Source organism: Trifolium pratense, linkage group LG2 (genome assembly GCF_020283565.1).
Source record: "Trifolium pratense cultivar HEN17-A07 linkage group LG2, ARS_RC_1.1, whole genome shotgun sequence".
Classification (NCBI taxonomy): domain Eukaryota; kingdom Viridiplantae; phylum Streptophyta; class Magnoliopsida; order Fabales; family Fabaceae; genus Trifolium; species Trifolium pratense.
This window is the reverse complement of record NC_060060.1, coordinates 26,918,677-26,945,909: the sequence shown is the minus strand read 5'-3', so window position 1 is coordinate 26,945,909 and position 27,233 is coordinate 26,918,677. Positions and strand designations below refer to the sequence as shown.

Here is a 27,233-nt window from a genome sequence, read left to right as displayed (position 1 = left end):
TGCACAAGTGGTCCTTGCTCCTTGCCATGCTTGCATTACATGACCTACATTTATGTCAATTACACAACTTGAGTGGATGCTGGTAGCACATTCATGTCAGAATAGTAGTGCATTCTCTTTAATAGAGCTGTTGGGACCATGAGAGGGAAAGGAAAGGATGATATGGTAATTATGGTAGGACATTCTTGTTGGTGCCATTTTAAGCATGAATATGATGTTATGTAAGGTAAAGTATTTATTTTTTCAATCAACATGTGCAACCAATTATCCTCCACAGCTTTTGTGGAGCCTTTGAATTTGAGTGTGAATAGGTGTTGTAGTTGGATCTGCCCTCAGATGAAATGACTCCTGCAGATGTTGTAGTACCCATCTTGCTGGTACAGACTGTCAATACCTCAATGTTGTAGAGAAAGAGTCTTGTTTTCAAGGCTATATCTATCTATCATGCTATTTAGGGATTTAAATTTCGTGCTGTAATAGCAGGCCGGCCGCAGTAATACAATTGGGCCGTCCGATTTCAATTTAACGGCCTAGATTGATTTAACTAAAAAATACAGTTTTCAATCTTGACTGTCCGATCTAAGATTAATGGCTGAGATTAAAAACTTTGTTATTGTGTGTAATAATTACAGCAGCAAATCCTGGTTTTTTTAGTATGCAAAATTTGAACTTCCTTTTAGTTTTTTCTTTTGAATTAAGGGAATTTTTTGTCGCACCTTGCATTTTCATTTTTACCCCTTCGACTGTTTAAGTAGCGAACATTGTATGAATGAGAAAATTGAGAACACTATCGTCTACTATTTGTCTAGCAAATATTGTTCGCTACTTAATTAACTAGCTAACACACTTTATATATGAAAATTTTAAGATTTTACACTGTTCTCTACTTAAATAGAGAACTATGTTCGCTATTTAACTAGCTAACACACTCTATACATGAATTTTCAAGATTTTACACCGTTTTCTACTTAAGTAGATAATTGTCTTCAGTTCTCTACTTATAATGTAAACATCCCCTATACATGACATTTCAAGATTTTACACGTCCACCTTTTAGGATGTGAAACCTGTTTTGAATTATAGAGCTTGAAATTTGTTTTTATCTAGTCAATTTCGTATTCTTGAGTTATTTACGCTTTTTTAGATATTGACGTTCCTCGAGATTTTCGAGTTGATACGATGCAAGACATTGTTGCAATGTCTGATTTCACATCAATTCAAGAATCTTGAGGAATATCAATATATGAAAAAGCGTAAATAACTTAAGAATACAAAATTGTCTCGGTAAAATGCATCATTTGGAGTTACAATTCTCAAGTGTATTCTAGATTTTCCAAGAGATTGGTATCCTAAGCAAGAACTTCGTGCTAAGCAATCAGATTATTATTAATTGGTTATGTAATGTCAACTTCCCTGAATCTCATGGAAATCCGCAAAGTAGTGGCTACCACTTCATTAGAGCCAACATGGTACATTTGAATTGATAGTGATTGTTTCTTTTTGTCCTATGTGTCATCCATTTTCTTGTTGCATTCAATTTAACAAAATTTTGAAACAAAACACTATGAAGTTGAGTGAATCATGGTTTGGAGCCAACGAGGTTGGTTCCGTTGATAAAGATTCAGCTCATATCTCAAAAAGATGTGAGTTTCAATCCAGCTGCTGACCTCTATAAAATGTTTGTTGATGGCGATGTGGCGTCGCCCAAGTGTTTGGAAGTGATGAATGTGCATAACTTTGTGCTACTCCTTCTCCATGATGAAACTCAATTCCCTCATCTGCTGGCAAAGATGATATTAGCTCAATAAGAACAACGCCGAAGCTGTATTCATCACTCTTGCTTGTTAGCTGATAACATAATTGATATTCTGGACCAACATAGCCCGATGTTCCTCTCGGTGCTGTAGAGACGTGTGTGACGTCATTAGAATATAGTCTCGAAAGACCAAAATCAGCAACCTTAACACAAAAACTGTTGTCAAGGAGAATGTTGCCGGTTTTCACGGCTCCGTGAATGATATCAGAACCATGGCGATAAGTAAATGCACTTGCGGTTTCCACATTCTCACTGTCCATGGTAATGTTGAGTTGTGCTTTGCTTTTTCGCCTTGGATATGGCTGCTAACTGTGTTGTTTGGAACATATTCGTAGACTAACAGCAAAAGCAACTCACAGATACAAGATTTTTGTGGCGCATGCATGTGAGGATCTGAAATTCGCTTGTGAATGATTCTACTGGTCTGCAGTTGCGCTAGAATAGGCGCTTAACTGCAACTTCTCGTCCATCTCCAAGCTTTCCTGATTGTTGAAGAATCAAACTCGAATAAAACATATTTAAATTTAACTTCATTTTAGGCGCTCTTCTTTTGTACATATTGATATTAAAGAATCGTCAAAATCATAGCGAAAAACTATCATCGTCAAAAGCTACGCTAAATTTGTTACGCCTAAGAAAGTTAAAAATACATGTAATCTGATCATGAATGGAGATTAGCCTATATTATGATCAACCTAAATTGTTCAAACAATTAAATCCTGTAATAGATAAACCTGTGTCAAGATAGAAAGCTTAGATCAATCTATGCACTTCGTCACATGCACATGTACATAAAATGTTTTGGTTTACGGTAGTTAATTTTATATCTAAACATAAAAGCCGTAGGATTCAAAATGTGACTATTTTGTTCTCCCAATTTTTATCATTTTGCAGATTTAATCCCAATATGATAATTTGGTTCCTTTATCATAATTTTTAACTATAAATTAATGATATAATATATTTTAAACGATTTGACATAACATATGTTGAATATTTTAAAACTGTCCAATTTTAAAATAGAAAATAAAAACTGCATTTAAGTCAATAATGTTTTTACCAATGGTTGTACGATGAAACCCATCTAATTTTAGTAAGTACATTCAGATAATGCAGATAATATAAAATACTTACTAAAAGAGTGGATTACGGCAGTTGACTAAACCTGGACAATTGACTTAAGAAGAAAACTTGAGAAAATGGGCAGAAAGAGTGTATTTAGAACTTATAGCCCAGATAGTTTATAGTTGAAAAGATAATAAAAAGAAAAAATTAAAGTGTTTAATAAATTTAACTATCATAAATATAAAATGATATAAAAAGATATAGTTAAGTGGGAAGTTATTATTTTTAAAAATAATAAAATGAAAATAACAAGTGTAAAAATGTAAAAAGTTATAAGCTCAAACACCGTTTAAAATAACATCTCAAAAAACACTATAGATTAATTAGAGAAATATGTTACCAAACAGGTTTCACATTTTTATCAAACAACCTTATAAACTAGTTACCTATAAACTAATTTATTGGACTTACCAATCACAAATCAAGTCACTTTGAACTTTAAAGCTTAACTTTGTGACTTCTAAGGTGGAAAATTTCTTTTGTAACCCACACCCATTTTCTCATGCGCCCTACAAAAAAAAATTCAAAAGTATGGGTGGACCACCATGGAAAGCCATTAGATAAAGTGGCACATCAGATCATATAATGTGCTAGTGACACCACTTCTCCCCCATAGACCATAGTTACCTATGCGATTTTTCTGGGAACCTTATTTCTTCCGTGTTTTCTTTTATTATTCCACAGTCCACACCACACTTGTGTCAATTAAAAAAACACTTCTAATTCTTAACATGCTTTAAGCGTGCTTCTTATTCTTTTTTTCATTTCCCTTTTTACAGCATGTTTTTTAGGTGTTTTTCATTCTTAATAATTAGCAATAGCATGCTTAAGTTATTCTTGGTGAACCTTCTTCCGTAATGTTCTTTCTCCACAATCTACACTTCAATTAAAACACTACTCATTCTTAACATTTATTAAGCATGCTTCGTATTAATTTATTTTTCATTTTTCTTGTTAGACAATTTTTTTTTTGTTGTTAACGTGCTTTAGTTATTTTTGTTAGGTCACGAGGGGTCCAAAAAATCTTCACATTAGATTTTGAGCAACCATAGAAGTAAGTTAGACAATAGGATTTATTTGGATTGACTTATTTTTAAGTTTATTCAAAATAATTTATGCAAATAAATAAATTTTTATATATTATTATAAGTTTTTCAAGTTAGTTTATGAAAAAACAGCTAAATATACATTTTTTGTTGGTGAAAACTTCTAAATTAACATAAAAGCTTATTTATTTGTATAAACTATTTTTATAAGGTAAAAAATAAGCCAAATCCAAACGGACCCTAAATTTTAACTTAAAATAGTAAGACATTAGTCGTTTATGGGTCTTTTACTTGTATAATATCAACATTCATATAATACTCATACACGGACGGATCTACTTGAAGGCCTAGTGTGGCCATGGCCACACCAAAATTTAAATTTTTTTTATACATACATTAGGTCTATATGTGTATAGAGTTAAATATATTTTGTTTCCATGAGCTTAACTCAGTTGGTTGAGACAACATAAATTATTCAGGAGCTGAGGTTTGAACCCTTAACACTCAACTTATTCATGTTTAAGGTGAAATTTCTAACCACTAGGCTACTAGACAAAAAAAAAGAGTTAAATATGTTTTTGATCTCTATAAAATAGTGATATTTTAAATTTAGTCTTTACTTAATTTTTATTAAATTTTTAATCTTAAAAAAATTATCATGCACTCAATTTTGATATATACTCTTAAGAAAAACTTGTATTTTTGAATGATTATTTCGTAGATATTTTTTTAAAAAGGTTCATTTAGGGGAAAAAAAAGAATACAAAATATTTGATTTATGGGTCATAATTTTCATTATTTTTATCTTGAATTGTTGTCATTTTAAGAAGTCATATTTAAATACATATCATGTCAAAAAAATAAAATAAAAGAGAAGCACAATTATTTAGTGGGGAGACAAATAATATTATGTGCAAAATTCTAAATGACCAAAATTTGAGACTGATAAAGTATATCTTTCATACTTGAATTTAACATTGTCATTTAAAACTTTTAAAACTAATAAATTTTGGCCACACAAAAAAATCCTAAATCCGTCCCCGCACTTATACTAAATTTGCTTAGAATATTTAGCATGACATACATATTAGGGTCAATGCTACGGTGGACCACCTTTACAAGTGGTCCACCGTGAACAAGTGATCTACCGAATATGAATTTTACGAAATTCACTCTTGGATTGAAAGTTTATATCGTATAGATCATCCATAAGTTTTTTAAATGTTTTTTAAAATCATTTGATATGTTATTGAGACCCATCAAGATTTACGTTATTTAATAAACCGTTAATCTTGATGTGTCTTAATAACATATCAAATGATTTTCAATTTTTCTAAATTTTTCTCTGGATGATCTATATGATATAAATTTTCAATCCAACGGTGGATTTTATAAAATTCGTATTCGTTATAATGTTATTCATGACTGGTCCATCATGAACCACTTGATGAAGTGGTCCATATTAGAATTTACCTACATATTAAATCTTGATACATTAAAATTATAAAAATAAAATTTGTTCGAAGTACTATGTACACATGGGTATTTGCATCAATTCAAATATACCACAACTGAAAGTTACATAATACTCTCCTGTCTCATAATATAAGCAAAAAAATTATTTTCACACTTATTAAGAAAAGTAAAATATGATAATTTCAAGGTTGACTTTTTATGTGTTTGTTGAAATAAGTTTCATGGGAAGATGTAAAAACAGTTTTTATTGGTTATTGATTATGGGTAAAAGAAGAGAGAGAGTATATTAGGTAAAAGTTTATCTTGAAAATGATAAAAGTTAGTTTTTTTTGCTTATAATTTGAAACATGAAAAAATAATTTTTTTTCTTCTTATAATATGGGACGGAGGGAATAATGTTTAACCAAGTCAGTAAAACAATAGAAACCTAATAATAAATCTCTAATAATGCGACTTCGACTTCATTCAATAGCATTATGAAAACAAAATGTGAGGAGTGAGAGAGTTACTCTATCTAGAGAGTTAGTGAGTTAAAATTATGTTTTGGGCTAAGTAAAAAATATGTTTGGACTTAAAAAAAAAAACTTTAAAAAGGATGTTTTAGTATTTTAAAAGTTTTTAATAGTGAAATTTGCTTTTTAGGCCTCCCTATATTACTCTCAAGCTCCCTGTCTTGACAATTTTGCCCTTGAAACCCAATTTGGAAAACGAATTTGTATGCATTTGTATTGCAACTACCACCGAAACCACACACAACATTTTCGTCTTATGGCAACAATAAAACAACTGTTGTGTAATGTGCAATAACTGTTCACTTTTCCTACTTTAAAGAACGGTTTTAGTGATCTAATTTAGAGAACACTAGAAAACCGTTTCTGTTGACTATAACATTTTTAAAAAAAATTAGAAATTTATGGTAAGGCTCATTTCATTCATGCACATAGATACAAAAATTAGGCTGGTTATTTGTTGGGTAACACCTCACACTCAAATTCGATGACACAAAAACTCAATACAAATTAGAATAACTTATATAATACATAAAAAAACATGTTCAAAACTAAATTATATCCTGACTTGAGACTATAATTACCATGCATATCATCTTACCACACTAAATTATCTTCTTCGACATCAAAAAAACATGTTCAAAACTAAGTCCATGACATATAGTTATATTTTATCTATGATGACAATCTAAGAAACACATGTTATAATATCTTTCTAATCCTACCAAAAACATGTGATGCTAAACACCATAATTTTCTCATGGGCATTCAATCAAACACCTATGATGCATTTTTTTTATCAAACACCTATTCTAGCTTTACTAAACTATCCACCCCAAAATCAAGTAGTTTAACAAAGGATAACGATATTGACAAACCGTGTAAAGAAATATTTATGCAAAACAAACAACAGTTACGAGCATAGTGAAAGGCATTGAAAATAAGCGCAATTGGCGCGAAATCACCATGGAAAATACACAGGGTAAACCGAATCTGAAAGTAATCAACTTGAAATTGAGCAGAATGAAACGAAAATAAATCAAAAATCACAAAATTCCAAACCTTCAAAAATTGCGTATCTACAAGGGTCAATTTGAGATCAGCGCTTGTAAATATTATTGATAACACATGACTTCGGTTTGTCGAATACGAATTATAGCGTTTCCGGTTCCTAGAATTCGAATACCACCATTTTCGGTTCATAGGAGACGAAGCTTAGCGTTTCCGATTCCTAACCACCGTTTTCTATTTACGAAAGGAAGGTTAGCGTATTCGTATCATACAATACGAAAACGTCGAAGTTTCGTATTATAGAAACCAAATGAAACTGACCCCAAAAATAAGGGTATTTTGGGATTTTTTGGGGGTTTAAGAGTAACATGTGGGGCCTAAAAAACAAATTTTTTTAATAATAGGGAGGTGAAAAGGGATGTTCCGGGTTAAGTAAAAAATATGTTTGGACTTAAAAAAAAACTTTTGGTTGATTATAAATCAATTCATTCGTTAAATTAAAGAAAAATTATATTTTTAAAATAATTAATAAATCTTTTGTTTTATTCGATCAATAAAAAAAATTGGCTTGAGTATTGTCAGTATTGTAAAAAAAAATAAAATTGCTTAAGTAAAAAAAATCTATTTAAAATTGTTTAAATGAATAACCCAATTTTTGTTATAAACTAATTATAAATTTATTTCGAACCAGTTATGAACCAAATCCAATTAATTTTTTTTAAAAAAAAAACCAATTTTTTACTAATATAGTTTTAGAGTTGAATCAAACTGTTTGATGTGCTGTGATTTTTAAGATACCATTCGACTATACTAAAATTGAGTGATTTAGTCCCATGAGTTTAGTTCAGTTGGTAAAGACATTATATCATATATTTAGAAAATTGGGGTTCAAACTTGTGTCATCTCACTCATCCATCTTATGAGTGTATCGTCGGTTGTGGATGCAATCAAGCTTTCCTCTTGGGTGTGGTTTACTAATCGTTATGGTCGTAAATCTTGCTATCCATTTTCAAGTTGGTGTTTAGATCCTTTGTCTTGTATTCAAAACTATTGATTTGGTGTGTTTTTTTGTAAGGGTTTGAGTACCCCTTGTACTCCCTTATAATATATTTTGCTTATTAAAAAAAAAAAAACAACTTTAAAAAAAAAAAATAAAGGCTTAAATGCAATTTTGGTCCCTCTATTTTGATATTTTTAAACTTTTAGTCCCCCTATTTTTAAAACCAATTTTTTGGTCCCCAGTTTCAAAAGTCTAACATATTTTTTTAGCCCCTCTCCCATTTTTTATGATGTGGCTATGTTATTAATGACATGGCACTTAGTGGCATGTATGAGTTGGATTAAATTTTTTCCATATCATTGTTTTAGTTATTAATTTTATTTTTCATTTAAAATATATATATTTAATGATATTAACAAAACAAAAATAAATTCATCATCACAGTAAGATTAAAATTTGAAATCCATATCTTGATTCCTAACATAGAGAGATAATAATCAAAAGTTTAGATCTAGAATTTTTTAGAAAGTTGTGTAACCTAACAACAACAACAACAACAACAAAGGAATCACTTTTACTTCTTTTTCTACTCCAATGACAAAGAAAGGGTTTGTTGGGTGTGGTGAATCTCAGGTCTGATGATTTTTTTTATCTGCAAACAATATGTTAACAAAGACACCTATGTATCTACAACCACCTCCACTCGAAAATTAAAAATAGGAAGACGAAACATTACACCACTGGCCACACATCACTGCTGCGACACCTCTCGCCGGCCACCACACCTTCCCATACTGTTCTTGTGTTGTCTCCTAACCAGAGAGAGAGAGAGAAAGAGAGAGATTTGAACTTGTGTATTGATGAAGATTATGGATTGGTTCAAAGCAAGTGATGAAAATGATGAATCGATTTGGGGATTTTGGGATTAGGGTTCTTTGATTTATAAATTATTTATAAGTTTTATTTGAAAATAATAATATTTACTAATTATTTGATTTAATTTGATTTATCAATTATTTTTTTTACTAATTATTATTAGATTTATAATAACTGATAAAATTACATGGAATTTAATAAAATGACATGGACAAGGTTTTTTCCAACTCATTAGTGTCAACTCAGCGCCACATCATTAAAATGGGAGCGGGACCAATTTTTTTGTTGACTTTCTAATTAGGGGACCAAAAAGTAGGTTTTAGAAATAGGGGGACCAAAAAGTTGGTAGTCATGATAAACAGTGATGGAACGTGGCAAGGGCTCCAATAGCCATACCCACATAAATCAAGCGGTGATGCCGATAGAAAATTAATAGTAGTTAATTAAATAATTATTAGGTAGTAGTTTATTAATAATTTAGAAGTAGTATAAATGTAGTGTGTTGAACACAAATCAAACCGATGAATGAAAATGAATGTTTTTATTATCTTTTGTTTTACTTGCTTTCTTTATTGTTTTTCTAGGTTTAGCTTAATTGTAACTTGGTAGAGTTTGAACTCTCTATCCATGCCATATACTACCTGTTTTTAGTTCGGTTTGTTGTTGCCGTTCATGATCTTTACAGATTTCAAAATCTAAGGTTTGCCTTTGGTGGCGTTATTGTTTGTATCATCGTGATTGATTTCGAACTGTTTGACTCAAAAGAGTCGTGTATATATATATATACACGAACACTTGACGAAGAATTAGGGTTTATAAGGATGTCAATTTAATTGACATTCCTTCTTTCTTTTTTTTTTTATGTCATTATACTTAGTTTACAAAAATAAATAAATAATATTTGATCTTTTTTTAAAGAAGAAAATAATTTTTAGATTGAAAAGATAAGTGATATATGCTAGCTTTAAGTGGGTGGTCATTAATTTAATCAGGACGGTATTGGTCTTTCTACTTTTTAGAGGTCACATGATATTATTAAAAATAGGCTCTAATAGAAGAAAAAAAAATGCAAAAATGATAAAAAAATTGTCATCAATTTAAATTACAAATAATATCAATTAAATAAAAAATTATCATGTTTTCACTAATATAAAAAAAGTTTGATAAACAAGACAATTTTTATCCCACACTCCATTTAATAAAATTATAGTATAACAATTAATTATAAAACATCTAAAAAAATTAATCTAAATAGAATAATCTCTTTTATGACGTTGTGTAACTAATACACAATCCCAATTTATATCTCATTTTTGAATAAAGAGAATCTAAAATATTTGAACTTCATAATTTCTCGTTTAAAAATTCACAATATCTCGTTTTATAACTCTCATTTACTACTAATATTACTGTAATTTTTTTTGAAACGCTATATCATGACACATGTAGCATATGCAAGAAAAACGCGTCTGTTTTTCCCAGTACAAGTGCTTTTTTCTACGATGCTTATTCTGTGTGTAATAATGCATTTGCATGGCAGGGTGACAGAAGCCCTGGACGAAATTATCTTAGCCATCGGCATCACTGATGGGCTTTCGTAAAAGCATCTTTGGCCTTTTTCTTGTTGTGGATTTTATTGGTTTTCTAACAATTTTGATGTAATCATCACACCTACCAAAAAATTGGTTAGCGATTGAATAGTTTATTTTTGAACTTATGTAATTTTTATGTATTATTATAAATTTGTCAAGATAATTTATGATAAAATAATTTATAAAAATACAATTTTCATTAAAGTCGTAAAAAATGGGCCGGACTAATGAGCGACCCATTAGCCCAACATAATAAAAATGTGTAAACATAATAAAAAGGGTCATATTTACCTAAAATTCTTTAAAAATTTAAGTTTATAATTTATTAATTTGATTTTATTTCTTTTATAAGAATCAAACTTGAGTTTAATTGATATTTAGTGCTGATATAAAAATTATTTACATTTGCATACAATTATATATCAATAAAATTGATAATTATGAGAAATTAATACATCAAAGTCATGTAAAAAAAGATCAAATAAATGAGAAAAAAATAAAATGAAATGGACCAGGCCAGACCCGTTAGCCCACATGGCCCATACGGGCTGGGCTGTGCTCATAAATGTATAGCCCAACAAAAACTGGACCGGGTTAGGCTAGCCGATATATATTGTTTGGCTCACTAGGCCGGGCCAGCTCATTTGACAGCTCTAATTTTCACTAGTGTGAACTTATAAAATATCATAAAACATAATTTATATTACATAAGCTGTTTGCATAAGCTCAAAAATAAGTTAATCCAAACGGACTTTTATTCATCATCAATTTTTTTTATTATTTATTTTTGCTTTAAATATATTTTTAGTCACTATTTTAATATTTTTAAAATTTTAATCAATTTTTTAATCGGTTTTCCGGTCCCCTATTTTAAAAGTCACATGTTGTCCTCCATCAACTATACTAAAGGGCCACCAAATTAAAGTATCGACATGGAAAGTTCAGTTGGTGTTGAAATGTAAGCTAAACCACACAAAGTTTACATGACAAACAAAAAATGAACCACCAAAGTTTTGCATATAAAAAGACACATGGAGTAATGTTAATTATTATACCCAAACTTGCTTCTTCTATCTTCCACCCAAACATAGAGCAACATGTTTAGTGTTAAACGATTAGTTGAATCAAATTCTCTAAAGTCTATTCCTTCTAACTACATTTGCCACAACGAAAATGAAGATTATGATTCCATGGTGAATGAAACAGAGAATATTCCAACAATTGACTTTTCCAAACTCATATCTTCCAATTCTAATGACCGTTCCATGGAAATTCAAAAACTTGGTGATGCTTGCCGCGATTGGGGTTTCTTTATGGTACAATTATTCAAACTCAATCATTTTTTTAAATTGTACCATTGTGCATGTTAGAAATAACAACGAGTTTTACAAAATCACAAAGACATAGTTACCCGGGCTAAAATTATACTATAATAAAATTCACCATGAGCAGAGTCAAAGCCCACTAAACTTGAGCAGTTACCCAGACTCTGGTCAAATTTTTTGACTCTACCACTAAGAGTCACTCTTAATAAGCCACCAATTCTCTAAATATAAAATATTAGTAATTTATCTTCAATTTCGGTTTTATATTTAGACACTAATTATTTCTAGTATATATTTTCTTGACTACTCCACATGAATATTAGATGTACTTTTCTTTCCTAATGAATGCTTAAAACTAATAATGAGTTGTTTAATGATTAATTACTGAAGCTAATCAATCATGGGGTGTCGGAGACACTGAGGGCTGAGGTGTTAAGATTAAGCCAATGCTTTTTCGATCTGCCAAGTGAAGAAAAAAAAGAATGCATCGGTGAAAAGCCATTTGATCCAATTAGATGTGGTACAAGCTTCAATATCAAAGTAGACAAAACCCACTACTGGAGAGATTTTCTCAAATGTTATGTTCACCCTCACTTTCATGCTCCTTCCAATCCCCTCGGTTTTAGGTATACCATTCTTTCACTTATATCTTCTTCTTTTGAAACTTTTTTTCTTCTAAATATTTTGTTCTCACTTTTTTTCTTTTGTAAAATTCATATTCGATAGATCATTTGTTTACGGTGGACCACTTGTGAAGGTGGACCACTTGTGAGCATTAGCATAGGAAAAGAACCTTGATCTTCCCATTGGTGAACCAAATTTCCGTCCATAGGAAAAGATACTGTGAAAATTAATTTGTGTCGTACTGCTCTTGAGTGGGGACTGCCTCTGTTCTTCTGAAGTGTGTAATTCCTTTGAAGTGTTTAAAATAAATAATACCACTCATTAATAGTGATATACTCCTCATTAATAATTTAGCAATTATTTTCAAAATTGACTGGGTCATAACGACTATTTTTTTAATCTACAACTACATTCAACCATACGAATAGTGTATGTGAAGGTAGAGTGGAAGACAAGGTAGAGTGGGTTGGACCATCGATTTAACATTACTATACATATGGAAATTCTTAATGGAAGACAAGGTCGAATGGGACAAATAATGATTTTGCAGTTGGTTGTGATAAATAAACTATTTAAGAAACCAATAAGAATTTAACATAAAATTCCTTCAAAAAAAAAAAGAGAAGAATTTAACATAAAATAACGTCTAGTATGGTCACACAAAATGCACATTAAAGACAAGTTGATTGCTCATAATTAAGGACATTATAAAGGTATTTATTCATTTTTTTAAACTATTTGCAGTGAAACTTTAGAGGAATATGTTACAAAGAATAGGGAAGTGATTGGAGAGTTGCTAAAAGCAATATCTCTAACCTTGAGCCTAGAAGAAAATTATATACATAATATGATGAATGCGGAGTCGGGCTCTCAGCTACTTGTTATCAACTACTACCCACCTTGCCCTAAGCCCGAACTCGTCATGGGCCTACCTGCTCACACAGATCATGGGCTTTTAACTCTCTTAATGCAAAATGAGCTTGGTGGGCTTCAAATTGAACATGATGGCAAGTGGATTCCTGTCAATCCTTTACCTAACTCGTTTCTCATCAACACCGGAGATCATTTGGAGGTAAAATTAAAGTTGCATACATTTATGTATTCTATTGCATATTTTGTCTCTTATATTGATTTTAAGTTTTAAATAGTTTCTCTATGTATAAAAGTTTTAATTTGGTCTCTTATGTTACTGATGGTAACATAAGTTCATTTTTTCTGTTAAATTTTGAGTTAATTTTGTCTAAAATTTTCAAGTGGCACTCTTTTACGTTGTCAATGTATTCAAATATGTTAGTTATATGGACAATTTTTTTTTTTTTTTTTTTTTGAACAAGCCAAAATGAGATATATTAATTGAATCAGCCTCTCTGGCACAAGACGTACCGAGGTAGACTACAAAAATTTACAAAAATTAACACGACTAACTTAAAACATTTTAAACGCAAGAGATTATATTAAAACCTAAAATTAACATAAGAGATCAAACAAACAATTAAACCTTTAAAGTTGCGAACCTTTTATGATTTTATCCACTACTAAGACAATATATCGCGACATTTGAAGTTATCGATAAGTGAGAAGAAATGTTTTGATTTTCTTACGTAGTTTTCTATTGTTAAAATTTATCTTCATTATTGAATATAAATAAATAATTACTCTTTTGTATCTTTTTTATAAGAAATAAATGAAATAAATTAATTCTCATATAAAGAATTTGAGGGAATATTATGCTTATACTTACAAAAAAGAATTACTAATGGATGTTTCATATTTGTCCTCAGATACTTACAAATGGAAAGTATAAGAGTGTTGTTCATCGTGCTATTGTGATGAATAAGAAAGCTGCAAGAATTTCTGTTGGTACAGCAAATGGGCCTACACTTGATACCATTGTTAGCCCTGCACCTGAGCTGCTTAGCGAGGATAACCCCTCAGCATATCGTGGCATTCAATATAAAGATTACTTGCTACTTCAACAAAGTCGTGAACTAGAGAGAAAATCTTGCTTAGATTATATTCGAATCTGAAAGGAAACAATGTTTCCCTTGCTTAAGTAGTACTCGTAAGTGTGGTCTTTTCTTTTATAATCTAAATTTAGAGTGAGGGGATGGTGCCCTGGTTCAAGGTAAAGAAGACCTTAAGGTTCAAAGAGCACTTACAAATGTATTTACATTTACCTCTCTCCAAAAATACTAGCTGGACTTGAATCCTAAGTGTAGTCTTTCAAAAGTATATTTCTTACTTTTTAAATTAACGCGTGGAATTATAGTTTAGTGTGTACTTGTGTAACGTTGTGAAATAGATTATAATCAAATTTTCATATTATAAACTGTTGACCAATGATAGATTGATTTAAGTGGTCAGAAATTTGAACTTTTTAGTGTGTAGTTGGTGTCCCTGTGGATGTGTTCGAATACAGTGACTTAGTGTAATTTTTTAAAAGCTACACTCTGATTTTTGAAAAATTACGGTATCATAATACTATTACTGGAAAAAACACATTCCACAAAAAATTTTCACATCTGTAACCACAATACTCTGTAAAATAAAATAAAAAAGGATGGCATATTTGAAATTATTCGTAACATAAACCAACTTCGTCCTTAAATCCTCTCTTGTGAAGACAAATTAGGTTCAATTGATTTTTTCAAAATGGAGTGGTAAAGTTTTGTCAAATTTTCATATTTCGGTTTGAGCAATATTTTTTATTCACATATACACATTTATATAGAAGGACAATGATCTTTTTATTCAATTAATTTGTCATTTGGGATCAACCTCTTTTGTGATAAATAACCTACGGGTTGGATTACCTTTGTTATTTCAAGTTGCCTTATACCAACTTTTATTCACATACACATTTTTGTGCTTTTATATACATTTTCGCATTTTCATTCATTTTCATTTTGATGCAATTTCATTTACACACTTTCTCAATCTCAAAAGGAATTATGAAACTAAGTCAAAAAGAGACCACTAGATTTCTACAATATCATTCTTACTCTTAGACCCGTGGTTTTCGACTTAGAGGGGCAAGGGGAGTGAATAAGTCGATGATATTAACTTTGAAAGTTTTTAAAAAATTGCGCATGAGGAAGCGGTTTCGGATCAACTCACTTCTATCCCAAACTATTGGAGAGAGGAAAATGATGTTTGAATACATTATTTAAAAGTAAATTGCACAATAAATTGGACAACAAATTTCAATATAAAAATCGCTTTTAGACGTCCTATGAGATTAGTTTAGTTGGTAGGGACATTGCATTATATAATATGCAATGGCTCGAGTTCGAACCTGGTCATTCCACTTATTCACCTTAAGACTGAAATTTCTAACCACTAGATTACTTATTAAAAACAAAATCACTTTTAGAGTCAAAGGCTCGTGGAATCTAACATAGGGTTAACGATATTCTCTCATCTCATCCATTGAATGTACCTTGAAAAAGCAATCAATCAGATATTTGGTGTGATCAATTGTGAAAGGGGTGGACAACGGGCCGGGTTGGGTTGGTATGAGCCCAAAACCTCAAACCTGCCCAATCCGCGGGTGGAAACCTCTGGCCCATATCAACTCAAAATCCATTAACAGTTTGGGCGGGTTGGGTTAAAGCGGATTACGGGTCAGACGGATGGTTTTATACAATTTGGGCCAATTGCAGCCCAATTGATTTTTTATTATTTTTTTGTTTAATTGGTTTTTTTTGTTTAATGGGCCTATTTTCTAACAACCCAATTTTGAACAGTACAACCCAAATGAGCATTTTTTTAATATATGATCATTTTTCCAATTTTGATCGGTACACATTTTATAGTCATTTTTTCCTACCAAATTCAAATTGGACAATTTTTGCTGTCCAATAGCCATAACACACTTCACAAAAAATTTAGCCATTCAAACATCTCTAGGCCATTCATTTCCTAATAATTTGAAGGTGGATCAATTTCACAACGTAAATTATAAACATAACATAAATATGACAACCATATTAGCAAAGTCAACCCAGCACATATAAAACAAGTCATAATTAAGCCATATTAGGTCCAATTCCAGGGGGCTTTACAGTTTACACAAAGTAATGAGTTGTTTATAAACATAGATTACAACCATTAAGGCATAAACCATCAACATGATGAATTTCCGGATCAAGCAGTCTGACACAACAATTTCACACAACCTATAATAGTTATAAAGCTGGCTAAAGTCCAATGCGCAGCTAAACAACACAACCAAACATCATCAACATAACCTCATCCAAATTAACAAATAAATGGATTTTACAATGCTTTAGAAGCAGTAGCACTGCAAGCAGCTGATGTTCAACACATGTAAAACAACGTTGTTGCTGCACAAGTGAAAGTGAAGCAATATATATTAGTTATCTATGCAATAATTTTTTTTTCAAACTTAACTAATAAAGCAAAATATATAATTAATTTATAACCTTGTGATTGATAAAAGGAATGTCAAATTAACTCATCAAACTTACCATTTACTAATCTTCACCATATTTCACTAGGCAGCTAAGCATTTATCAGCATTCAAAATCACATGGAGCCAAGCTCACAAGCAGGCTACATTCCAAAATGCGAGGTTCAAAAGAGTGGCATGTGATGTTTGAGTCACATGTGACTCCAAAATATCAAAAAAATGCATCCTACAAGTAATTAAATTAAATTAGTATATATAAATAAAAATTAATGAAGTACATAAAATAAGAGAAAGAGATAGACAAAAAATTGAATTGTATACCATAAAAGGGAATCAAACAGAAGGTCCAGCTACTGAAAATGCTTCACCAGCAGTACCAGACCGAGATGCCCCACTTGTTCTAACTCCAACTGAGGGATTCAACCAACTTTGAGTACATATCAAAGCCTCTGCCATACGTGGGCTCAATGAACTCCAACATGTGTTTAGAACACTACCACCCTTGCTAAATGTGCTCTCAGATGAAACCCTTGACACATTTCCTATTCCTCATTCCCTCAATACCTCTTCAACTTTTCTTTCAATTGAGTCCTCTTTGTCATCTAGAATCAAAGTGAAACTAATGATTCGTTTTTTATCATTCCCATCATTGTCAGCGAAGAAGACAGTAATGACCAAGTAACTAAGTTTTTGAGGTGATGTCCAATGATCTGTGGTTAAGGCTACACTAGTGCAATTAGTTTTGAAAAATGTCTCGAGCTTCAGTTTTCCAGTCAAATAAAGTTTATAACAATCCTTAGCAATAGTCCTCCGTGAAGGGGCAGTGAATTGTGGTTGTAACTGTCTACCCCATTGTCTAAACCCCTCACTTCCTGCACCTCTAAATGCATTTTCGTTACTGAGAACAAAATGTAATGGCTTTTCTACACTCATCCATATTGAATATTTGGCTTTGTGATTGTGGTTCAGCAGATTCTGAAACAATTATAATAAATTAAATGTTTTAGATTTGTAAACTATTAATTTATGGCAAAAGAAACTAATGTGTTTTTAAATATTGATATAACCTTGTGTGCTCTCAGTCCAAGTTCCTTGCAAGATCCTAGCTCTTTGCGCCATCTTTCAACATAAAAAGAAAAACATGTTTCAAAACATGCTCACAATCAAAACTAAAACAAAAAAAAAACTAATTACCTTTCAAGAACAGGATAATAAAAACTACAACACCTAAACTAGATAAAACTAGATACAAGAACATGATAATATGATAGTAACAAAACCAACCACAAATGTTCAAGGAAATATATCATAAATAAATCCAATAACATAGATAAGTTCAAAAACAAAGAATTTTAAGTTTGAATAACAAGTTGTGATGATTTTAAAAACTACAGAAAATAATAACAAGTTTGAATAACAAACCCTAAATCAAAAATCCTAAAAATCGAGTGAAGAAGAATGAGAATGGTGAGATATAGAAGATTGAGAAGGATGAAAAAGAATGAAGAACACAGACAGAGATATCTCTTGGAAAGAAAAGACGTGATACATCTTCTTGCAAAGAAAATCATTGAATAAAGAAATAAAACAGAAAGAAAGAAAGGATGATAATCGTACCTTCTTTGAAGACGGTGGCTGAGTGTGCGAAGACGGTGGTCAATCGGAGTTTCAGATCTTCACTCTTCTCTCTCTGGATGCGGCGCTGTGCTAGGGTTTGAGATTGGAGAGAAAGATGTGTTGTTAAGGTGAATGCACGTATAAGTTACAACAATAACATAAATAATAAAAATAAAAATAAAAACTGTGTAAGTAGTACGGGTTGGTTCGGGTACACGTGTATCCCATTTATAGAACCGGACCCGACCGCATGGACTCCCCTGAACCCGTGAAACAGACCCGCGGGCTCAAAAAACCGCCCAAATCCGACCCAAATCATTTTTTTTTTCCCGGTTTCAACTGGGCTGGGCTGGTTTTGCGGGTCTTGTCCACCCTAATTGTGTACACAAAATTATTCTACCTTATCAATTTCGGCTGGACACGTTTAACACAAAATTCTGCAATGAAATGGACAAGGCACAATAAGTACATACAAAGTCAAGCTTCAAAGTTCATAGTTACATAACGACTCCAAGTGGGAACCAATAGGATTCTTAATACCCTCTTTCTTCCCAATTTCTCAAGTCATTTGTCCAGGTCAAGTCAACTACCGTAATGAACACACTTAACACTAACTACTAGTATATTATTATTATTATTATTATCACTACTACTACTACTAGAGAATTAATATTTTATATGTTCTTCATATTGTTGTTTGTTTCCTTAATTAATCGTGACATTTTTTAATATGGCTTCCTACTTTATGTTCAGTTTCATTTTGTTATTCTGTTATTTTCTGCTTCTTCCCTTTGCTGAAGCTGAACTTAAATACCCCACAGAATGTGAAGAATTTTCTTCTCCCGCTGATCAATATGTTGAGGAAATCTACTTCCCCTACACCACTGTTGATAACAAGAAATGTCGCTTTTACATTACAGCGAAAAAAATCCACGAACATCACAAAATTGATAGCATCAAATATATAAACAATTCAATTTTCATCTATATCCTGGATTACTCTGATTTTGATTCAGACTCAATTAAGAATACCCCAGTGTTCAGCCATAACACTAGTACCTTCTATGGATGCAATCATGGCTATCATGACATCCCTAAAAACATGTCTAGATATAGTATTAACTGTCCTGATTACGGTATCTACTTCATTTCTAATCCTGATTATCCTCCTCCCATGCCCACTAATTTTCAATTTCCATGTCCACAACACCATCCCCTTTACTACGGTTGTTCAAAATTATTCTCATTTCTCGAAATTAAAGTAGATAAAGAGTCCTGTGAAGGATGTTGTCTGCTCGATCAAGAAACTCTAAATTTAAATTGTTTCCCAGGTAAGTACAGTATACTAATGTTCATTCTTTAGTTTTACAAGATTGCATGATTGAAATATGTTCCATATAATGCACACTCATTTGTTTTCTTATGATTTCTGCTATGTAGCTCCGACTCCTCCTTATTTTGAATACCCTTCGGATACTCAAACAACGAGAAAGGAACCAGGTTTGAAGGCTGCGGTAATAGGTACTGTATTGTTACCATTATTTTTACCTAGCTTCTTTCTACTGAAGATAATCCTAGGTGTGTTGGACACTAAATGTGAATACCACTTCTAGTCGGGATTTAAACCTTGGTTCAACACGTTAAAGGAGTGATGAGTATAGGTATGGAGCTTCTGCCCGTTAGTAATGATTAATCTCTATCGAATAACTTATAGGGCACACAAGGTGGGTTCTCCGCTCCCAACTGAATTCTTTCCATACGCAGGAGCTAAGAATCGAACTCCTAACCACCTGCTTAATAGGCCCAAAACCACTTGACATTTTCAATCCCATAGAATCCAAGTTGGACCAATTCATTGATGGTTCTATAGAATCCAAGTTTGGAATTGACATTTTGAATCCTATGGTGTTTTTACCATTTAATTTATATATTCATGAAGATGCTTATAAATTTATTTGCAATAAACAAAAAATATTTTATGTACATGTGAATGTTACAGAGTGCTTTATATCCCTGACACAGGTTTATCTATTGGATTGGCAACTACATTGTTTGTTATTCTTTTTCTGTGTTATTGGAGAATCAAATCTTCAGAAGTGAAAAACAAATCAGGAACCAATCATCGTGGTCTCTCGAGAAATACAACAATCCCGGAAAGTGGAGCTGTCTACTTTGGGATCCCTGTCTTCTCGTATGACGAGCTCAAAGAAGCAACAAACAATTTTGATCAAGCTAGACAGATTGGAGAAGGGGGCTTCGGGACTATTTACTATGGTGAGGGACTATCTAACATATATGTTTAAAATTTGCTGTTGTGGTCGATCCTCAATCTATAACATTGCGAGGAATCACATTCAAATGTGCGATCACAATCGAGGTCACACATAGAAACATCAAAAACTTTGATGTCGTTTACATTTTTCAAAATCCCAAGTTTATCATGGTCTAAGCTTAAAACATGATTTTTTAGGCGAAGCAATTTAGTATTGCTTTAATAATGATATGCTGATCTTAATTTTTCTCTATGATCTTAGCCATTTTTTAATGTGAAATATGTGTATGAAAGAGCCTAAAATGAAGTTAAGTATGTCTTGTTGATGTTAATTTTGATACTTCAATAACCAGGAAAGCTTGGAGATGGACGTGAAGTTGCGGTGAAGCGCCTATTTGAGCGCAACTACAGACCAGTAGAATCATTCACGAACGAAATTCAAATCCTCACACGAATGCGTCACAGAAATCTTGTATCCCTTTATGGCTGCACATCGCGCCACAGTCGTGAGTTGCTGCTAGTATACGAATACGTCCCAAATGACACTGTCAGTAGCCATCTCCACGGAGAAAAAGCAAAAAACAACCCACCATTACCATGGGCAGTGAGAATAAAAATAGCCATAGAAACCGCGGGAGCATTAACTTATCTCCATGCTTCTGATGTCATTCACCGAGACGTGAAAACCAACAACATTCTCCTTGACAACAGTTTTTGTGTTAAGGTTGCAGATTTTGGTCTTTCGAGACTATACCCTAACGATGTCACACACGTCTCTACAGCACCGAGAGGAACACCGGGCTATGTAGATCCAGAATATCGCTTATGTTACCAACTAACAGACAAGAGTGATGTATATAGCTTCGGCGTAGTTCTTGTTGAGCTAATATCATCATTGCCAGCAGTTGATTTGACAAGGGATAGAGATGACATTAAGTTGGCAAATCTAGCCGTAAGGAAGATTCGAAGAAGCGAATTTCATGAGTTGGTTGATCCTTCTCTTGGTATTCAGACAAATGAGAGATTAAAAAATGTGATAATTTCTGTTGCAGAATTGGCTTTTCAGTGTTTGCAAGATGAGAAGGAATTGAGACCCTCTATGAGTGAAGTATTGGAAGTGCTGCAGAGAATTGAAAGTGAGAAGAATGAAGGAGAGAATCATGAGGGGATTGATTTTCATCATGGAGTAGAAGTAGTACAAAGTTATGCACATCCATCACTTCCAAACACTTGGATAAAGCCACAACGCCATCAACAAACACTTTGATGAAAAGGGTATTCAGATTGATCCATTCATCCCATGATTCCCATCCATCATATATCAGTGACTAGAGCCAGTTAGTTCGTCTTTGATTTCCAGCATTTGTATTTGTTTATACTCGTTGAGATATTCATAAACTCGGTCAATTGCATTGCATCATTCGAACATGCATTTTCTATTTCATCTCAAACCGGTTGAGCTACCCAACATTGACGATGATCTTGTTATGATTGTATTATAAGAATATATGAAGTTAGGATTTAAGTAAATAAATGTTAAAGTTAAATATATTTTTGGTCCCTATAAATATCTCAATCGTCTCTCTTATGGATGTCTATATAAGAAGCTGGAGACTTGAAGAAAGATTAAGACTATGAGCATATTTGAAACAACCAAAACTCTGTCAAAATCTTAACACAATTTGACACTTAGAATTTCTTATTAAAGTAGTGTATATCCAAATTAACAATCTATTTTTGTATAAGTTAGATTGTAGAAGTCTCTCGCAAAAGAAGTCTCTTTCTTGGTGTTTGAGCATAGGAAGTCTCTTAGTATGTGTTTGGGCAAAGGGAAGTCTCTTGCTTTGGTGCTTGAACAATTGTATGTTAGAATATTTTCTAATATTATGTGGGCTGCAATCAATTGTGGGTTTTGGTTTTAATAAAAACGGGTTGATGTTATTGTGATCCATTTGATGATGCTTAAGCCCGATAATTGTGATCAATAATAATGGGCTTGAACACTAATTCTGATTTGTGTAGAAACAAAGTGTAGGCCCAACTCTAGAGTCCATGATGGGTGGTACTAGGGTTGTTATCTTATAAATAGATAGGCTAGGTCCCCTTTGCCGTCACGTCATCAAGCTAGCAATAAGCTGAACGCTCATTTGTTGTCTTCCCCATCAAAGACCTCAAAGACTGGAGCATGTGATTAGGCAGAGGAAGACCTTGTCTAGTACATCGATGTTTTCGATATTGCTGCGCTTCCGGTAACGATGATTTGTGATTATGATTATCAAGTAAGTGTGTTCTAATTTCATATAATATGTCGATCTCTAAATTATTAATTATTACATGTGGTATCAGAGCCTAATATTATATGAGTTAGAACCCTAATTTATTTTCAATCGTGAATCATAGCTAGATCATTAAGAATTTTTTGTTCGGCCATAATTTATTTTGGATAGCTTTGTTGTGATAGATTTTTAATTCAAGGTCTGGCCATCGATTAAGGGTTTATTTATTTATTTTGGAACAGCCAAATTTTTCCATGTGAATTGAAATTCATCTGAATTTTCACACATAATATATACACGTGATTGCACTCGGTTCTTCATTTGAATATGGATTGAGATATATTGGAATTTTGCATATCTCGTTCACCTAACATGTTTACCTTTGCCTAAGACCAAATAGTCTGTTGCACTAAATAGTTTTGATGTGCAATTGTTAAACTGAGAGCTTTAATTTATTTGTTTTTACAAATAAATTGGAATCCTTATATTGAATTTTGTGGTTATTAGTTAATTTTACGATCCATATAAACCACATATGCTGCTTTCTATTGATATATGATCCACGTATGTTGTTTATTTGTTGTTTTGATAACAATGAAATCTGGCCAGTATGCTATGGACTTGCGATGACATATATAATTTTGTATTACATATTTTGGCCTATTCACATAGTTCGGCTTCATGAGTATTTATCTACCCTTTGATTCTCTCTTGTCGTTCTTAATCTCCTTTAGATAAGAATAAAAGCACAATCACTGTTTCACGTTGGATTTTATTTTGTGAACTTTAAATCGTGATTTCTAGAATGTGATTTCATTTTGAACTTTAATTAAGGGTTTACTTTTCTAATCCACCCTTTAATATGCATGCTTTTCGAGAACATTCTATTGTGCCTGGAGAGGTCAATTTGATTTTCCAAAATCTATTTGCTTAACACCATAGTATGTGTGTTCAGTATTGACATGTTGTAATTTACCAGTATTGAGGTCAATTTGATAAATACAGTTTCATCTATAATATTTTAAACTGTATCTAAGCATGGATATTTTATTTGGGTTTTGGCCATTAGCAGGAAATTACTTTTGTTCAGCTTTTGGTTAATTTATTTTTCTTATGGAATAAAGTCCATTGGCATCCCACTTGTTTTGTCTGACAATTTCTTATGGAATAAATTTTGAGCTTTTGAATTAATTTCCAATTCATATGAACATCATATATATGTTTTGATGATACTTTATAGATTTTGTTAATGGTTTTCATTGAATTGCTGGGTTTATTCTTGATAAATATCTTAAGGCCACAAAATAAATTAACCATATAATTGGATGAATCTTGGAGAATTTGTGTTTGTGCTACTGTGACCAATTATTTTACCACTGTCAATCCTAATACTGTGGGTTCCTTTTCTCATCAATTCAAAGTTTGTTTTCTTTTAAAAATTAATTCCCTGAAAATAGAACAATGAGAATTGGGGATGTACTATCCTTAATTTTTTGTGTTGGGGATATTGCAAATTTTGACATAATTGACTTAACTTTATAAGGGCATAATTAGTTACGGGAAATTTTCGTGCAAATTTTGCAATTTAGTATGCAAAAGGATTGACTGTAAAATTGAATTTGTGCGAGTGTGCAGTGTCTCCAAGTTCAGCTGTTATATGCTCTACACTATTCTTTATCTAGAAAAGCTAATAATGGAGTTTATTTAGAAATGCTTTATTGACGTTATGCAACTCACCATTGATATACTCCACTCTCTTTTGTTCAATATATACATGTTGTGCTGTCATTGATCATAAGGCACAGATATGTTGTGATTTATCATAGTTCCACTATTCAATTGTCATTAAATAATTAAATAAGTAAAACAAATCTTACTATTTGTTTTGCGGTTTATGTTTCAGTTTCAACAAATTTTAAGTGATATCCAATGGCAATGTTTAGTCTATATGTTTCTTGTTGATAGCCTTTTGGCTTGATTTTATTTTATATATATGCCATTCAATATCAATTAGATATGATTGAATTCAGAATTGTCTATGCAAATATCATATTTGGTCTAGTTCAGATAATTTGCATCAAGTTGAAACATGTGTGGACTGATACGTAATTTTCCACCTTGTTGAAAATTATTAATATTAATTTATCTGAGAATATATTTTAATTATCAACAAGATCTCAAAATTTTGTGTCCAGTATTTTGTGGTGATTACTTACTCTTATTGTGACACTTTGATATATCCCACTCTACATGATCCCACTCAATTTTTTGTGACACCAAATATTTTAAGTTGCCTTATGTTTTGTGTACATGCTCACTTTTAAAATATTACTCATAATATTGTGAGCGATTATTAAGGCAATTGAAAATTAAATTATCCTTGTATTGATTTATTATTAGAGTTCTTTTATTATTATAACGTTTTGTTGTTGATTTATGAACTGTCTGAGATGACACCGTCAAAGAGTGGTGCAAGGATGAAAGACATCAATGGTCATCGACTCTATTTGCACGGATGAAAAAGCCACACTATTGAGGGTTAGTTGTGCAATTATTATTCTCTTGTGACTTATTATAATTGCATATAAGGAGAAATTTATTTTGAATATTGTCTACTCCTTTTGAAATAATAAATGTGCAATTATATATGAAATTTTATTGTTATTTTCCAGAATATTCTAAAATTAGAAACTCTCTAATCATTGATTGATTTTTTGTTGTATACTCCAATTTTAAAAACTTTACTTTATTGAGTGGGAGTATTTTAAGTTTAATATTTTGAGAGTTTTATTCCGGATAAAATACAATTTTAAAATTTAGTGTGACATTATTTGTCATGTCCATTGTGTGATAGAGAAAATAGTTGAATATTTGTTTAAATATTTTAACACTTTTGGATTAGTAATTCAACTATAATTCTCTATCAAGTGGGAGAGTTTTACATGTCAACTATTTATAAATGTTTATAGAGACTTATATTGAGGAGTCCTATGTTATTTATAAAAGTTCGGGACTATTTGTTTTATATCCTCAATAATATTCAAATAAAGTCTCATATTATTCCGCTGCATAATTTATTTATTTATTATATTGAGTTGACTGTTTCACAGTAATGATCTCTTATGAGTTGACTGTTTCATAGTAATGATCTCTCTCCCCAACTAAAGACATATAATTATATGTGTTTTTTTTAATTATTGATTCCTATGCAAGAGATTTCATGCATTAATATAGGCCGTTACCACCAAAGTGGAACCGCTTATATTATTGATTTGATGAAACTTTTCTTTGTAGTTTGAGGAATGTGTTTTTTAATTATTGATTCCTATGCAAGAGAATTTTGTGCGTTGGTATAAACTGTTACCACCAAAGTGGGATCACTTATATCGATTGATGAGATTTTCTTTGTAGTTTGAGGAATGTTTTTAATTGTGACATGTGATTTTCTGCCTAAAGGTGATAATTATATGTTGTAGTTAAAAATTAATTTTAGATGAAGTTATTGGAGGATGTATTGATCGGAGGAATTTGCCTGCCTAAAGGTGACAAATTTCAAAGTTCAATGTATACTCATTGATTAACTCATCTGAGGTTTTGACTAAGGTTTTGACCTTAGTTGGTGCATTCTGCCCAAAGGTGATTGAACTATTATATTGGCCTCTTATGATAATACTAATCCAATTTGGTTTTGATTCAAATGAATTTCTCCAGTTATCTTTCCATTGAAATGTTGAACATCATAAATCACTTGATTAGTGGGAGATAACTTATATTCTCTTGATATGCTTGATTAGTGGGAGTTTGAATTTTATATTAACTCCTTTTATAAATTTGAAATTATTTGAAATTTGAAATATAAAAATATTTGAGCTCAGTGTATAAATAAATATTATAGCTCAGTGTATAAAAATATTTGGAGCTGAGGCATTGTATAAATAAATATTATAGCTCGGTATTGTTGGGATCACTATGCCGGTGATCAACACTATTTTGGAGCTGAGGCATTATGTGAAAACATAAATAAATAAGCTCAGTGTTGTCGGGATCACTTAGCCGGTGATTAACACTATTTTGGAGCTGAGGCGTTATGGTATCTTAAGAACCATGTAATTTCTCTGGCTTTGAGGCATTTGAGAGAAATTATGTCTAAAATATCGGAGCTCGATGTTGATTAGATCATTATACCGCGGTAGTCAACATCATTTGGGAGCTTGGACTTGTGGTATCTTATGGACC

At 31.7% G+C, this 27,233-nt stretch overlaps 2 protein-coding genes, 1 long non-coding RNA gene and 1 pseudogene across 4 annotated transcripts; 2 read left to right on the top strand and 2 right to left on the bottom strand.

Moving 5' to 3' along the window:
* Nucleotides 1-1,650: 1,650 nt before the first annotated feature.
* LOC123904478 lies at nt 1,651-2,332 on the bottom strand (annotated as a pseudogene).
* A 9,107-nt stretch (nt 2,333-11,439) lies between these two features.
* Nucleotides 11,440-14,724, top strand: LOC123911679 (2-oxoglutarate-dependent dioxygenase 19-like). The gene is made up of 4 exons (XM_045963150.1): nt 11,440-11,767; nt 12,167-12,402; nt 13,145-13,472; nt 14,182-14,724. The coding sequence occupies exons 1-4, from the start codon at nt 11,549-11,551 to the stop codon at nt 14,425-14,427; spliced, it is 1,029 nt and encodes a 342-aa protein (XP_045819106.1). The 5' UTR covers nt 11,440-11,548; the 3' UTR covers nt 14,428-14,724.
* A 1,715-nt stretch (nt 14,725-16,439) lies between these two features.
* On the bottom strand, nt 16,440-18,566 carry LOC123911678. The gene is made up of 5 exons (XR_006810617.1): nt 18,450-18,566; nt 17,900-17,951; nt 17,154-17,807; nt 16,891-17,058; nt 16,440-16,746 (listed from the first exon to the last, which is right to left on the bottom strand). It is a non-coding gene; the product is annotated as an uncharacterized LOC123911678 (long non-coding RNA).
* Nucleotides 18,567-18,895: 329 nt separating this feature from the next.
* LOC123911676 (LEAF RUST 10 DISEASE-RESISTANCE LOCUS RECEPTOR-LIKE PROTEIN KINASE-like 1.1) lies at nt 18,896-26,064 on the top strand. 2 transcript variants are annotated; one of them, XM_045963149.1, is made up of 5 exons: nt 19,086-19,496; nt 19,545-19,780; nt 19,890-19,970; nt 20,472-20,723; nt 21,075-22,501. In XM_045963149.1, exons 1-5 carry the CDS (start codon nt 19,180-19,182, stop codon nt 21,986-21,988), a joined length of 1,800 nt encoding a protein of 599 aa, XP_045819105.1. In that variant the 5' UTR covers nt 19,086-19,179; the 3' UTR covers nt 21,989-22,501. The 2 variants fall into 2 exon arrangements, with proteins under 2 accessions (XP_045819104.1, XP_045819105.1); XM_045963148.1 differs by having other exon boundaries at nt 18,896-19,780; nt 21,075-26,064.
* The last annotated feature ends 1,169 nt before the right edge of the window (nt 26,065-27,233 follow it).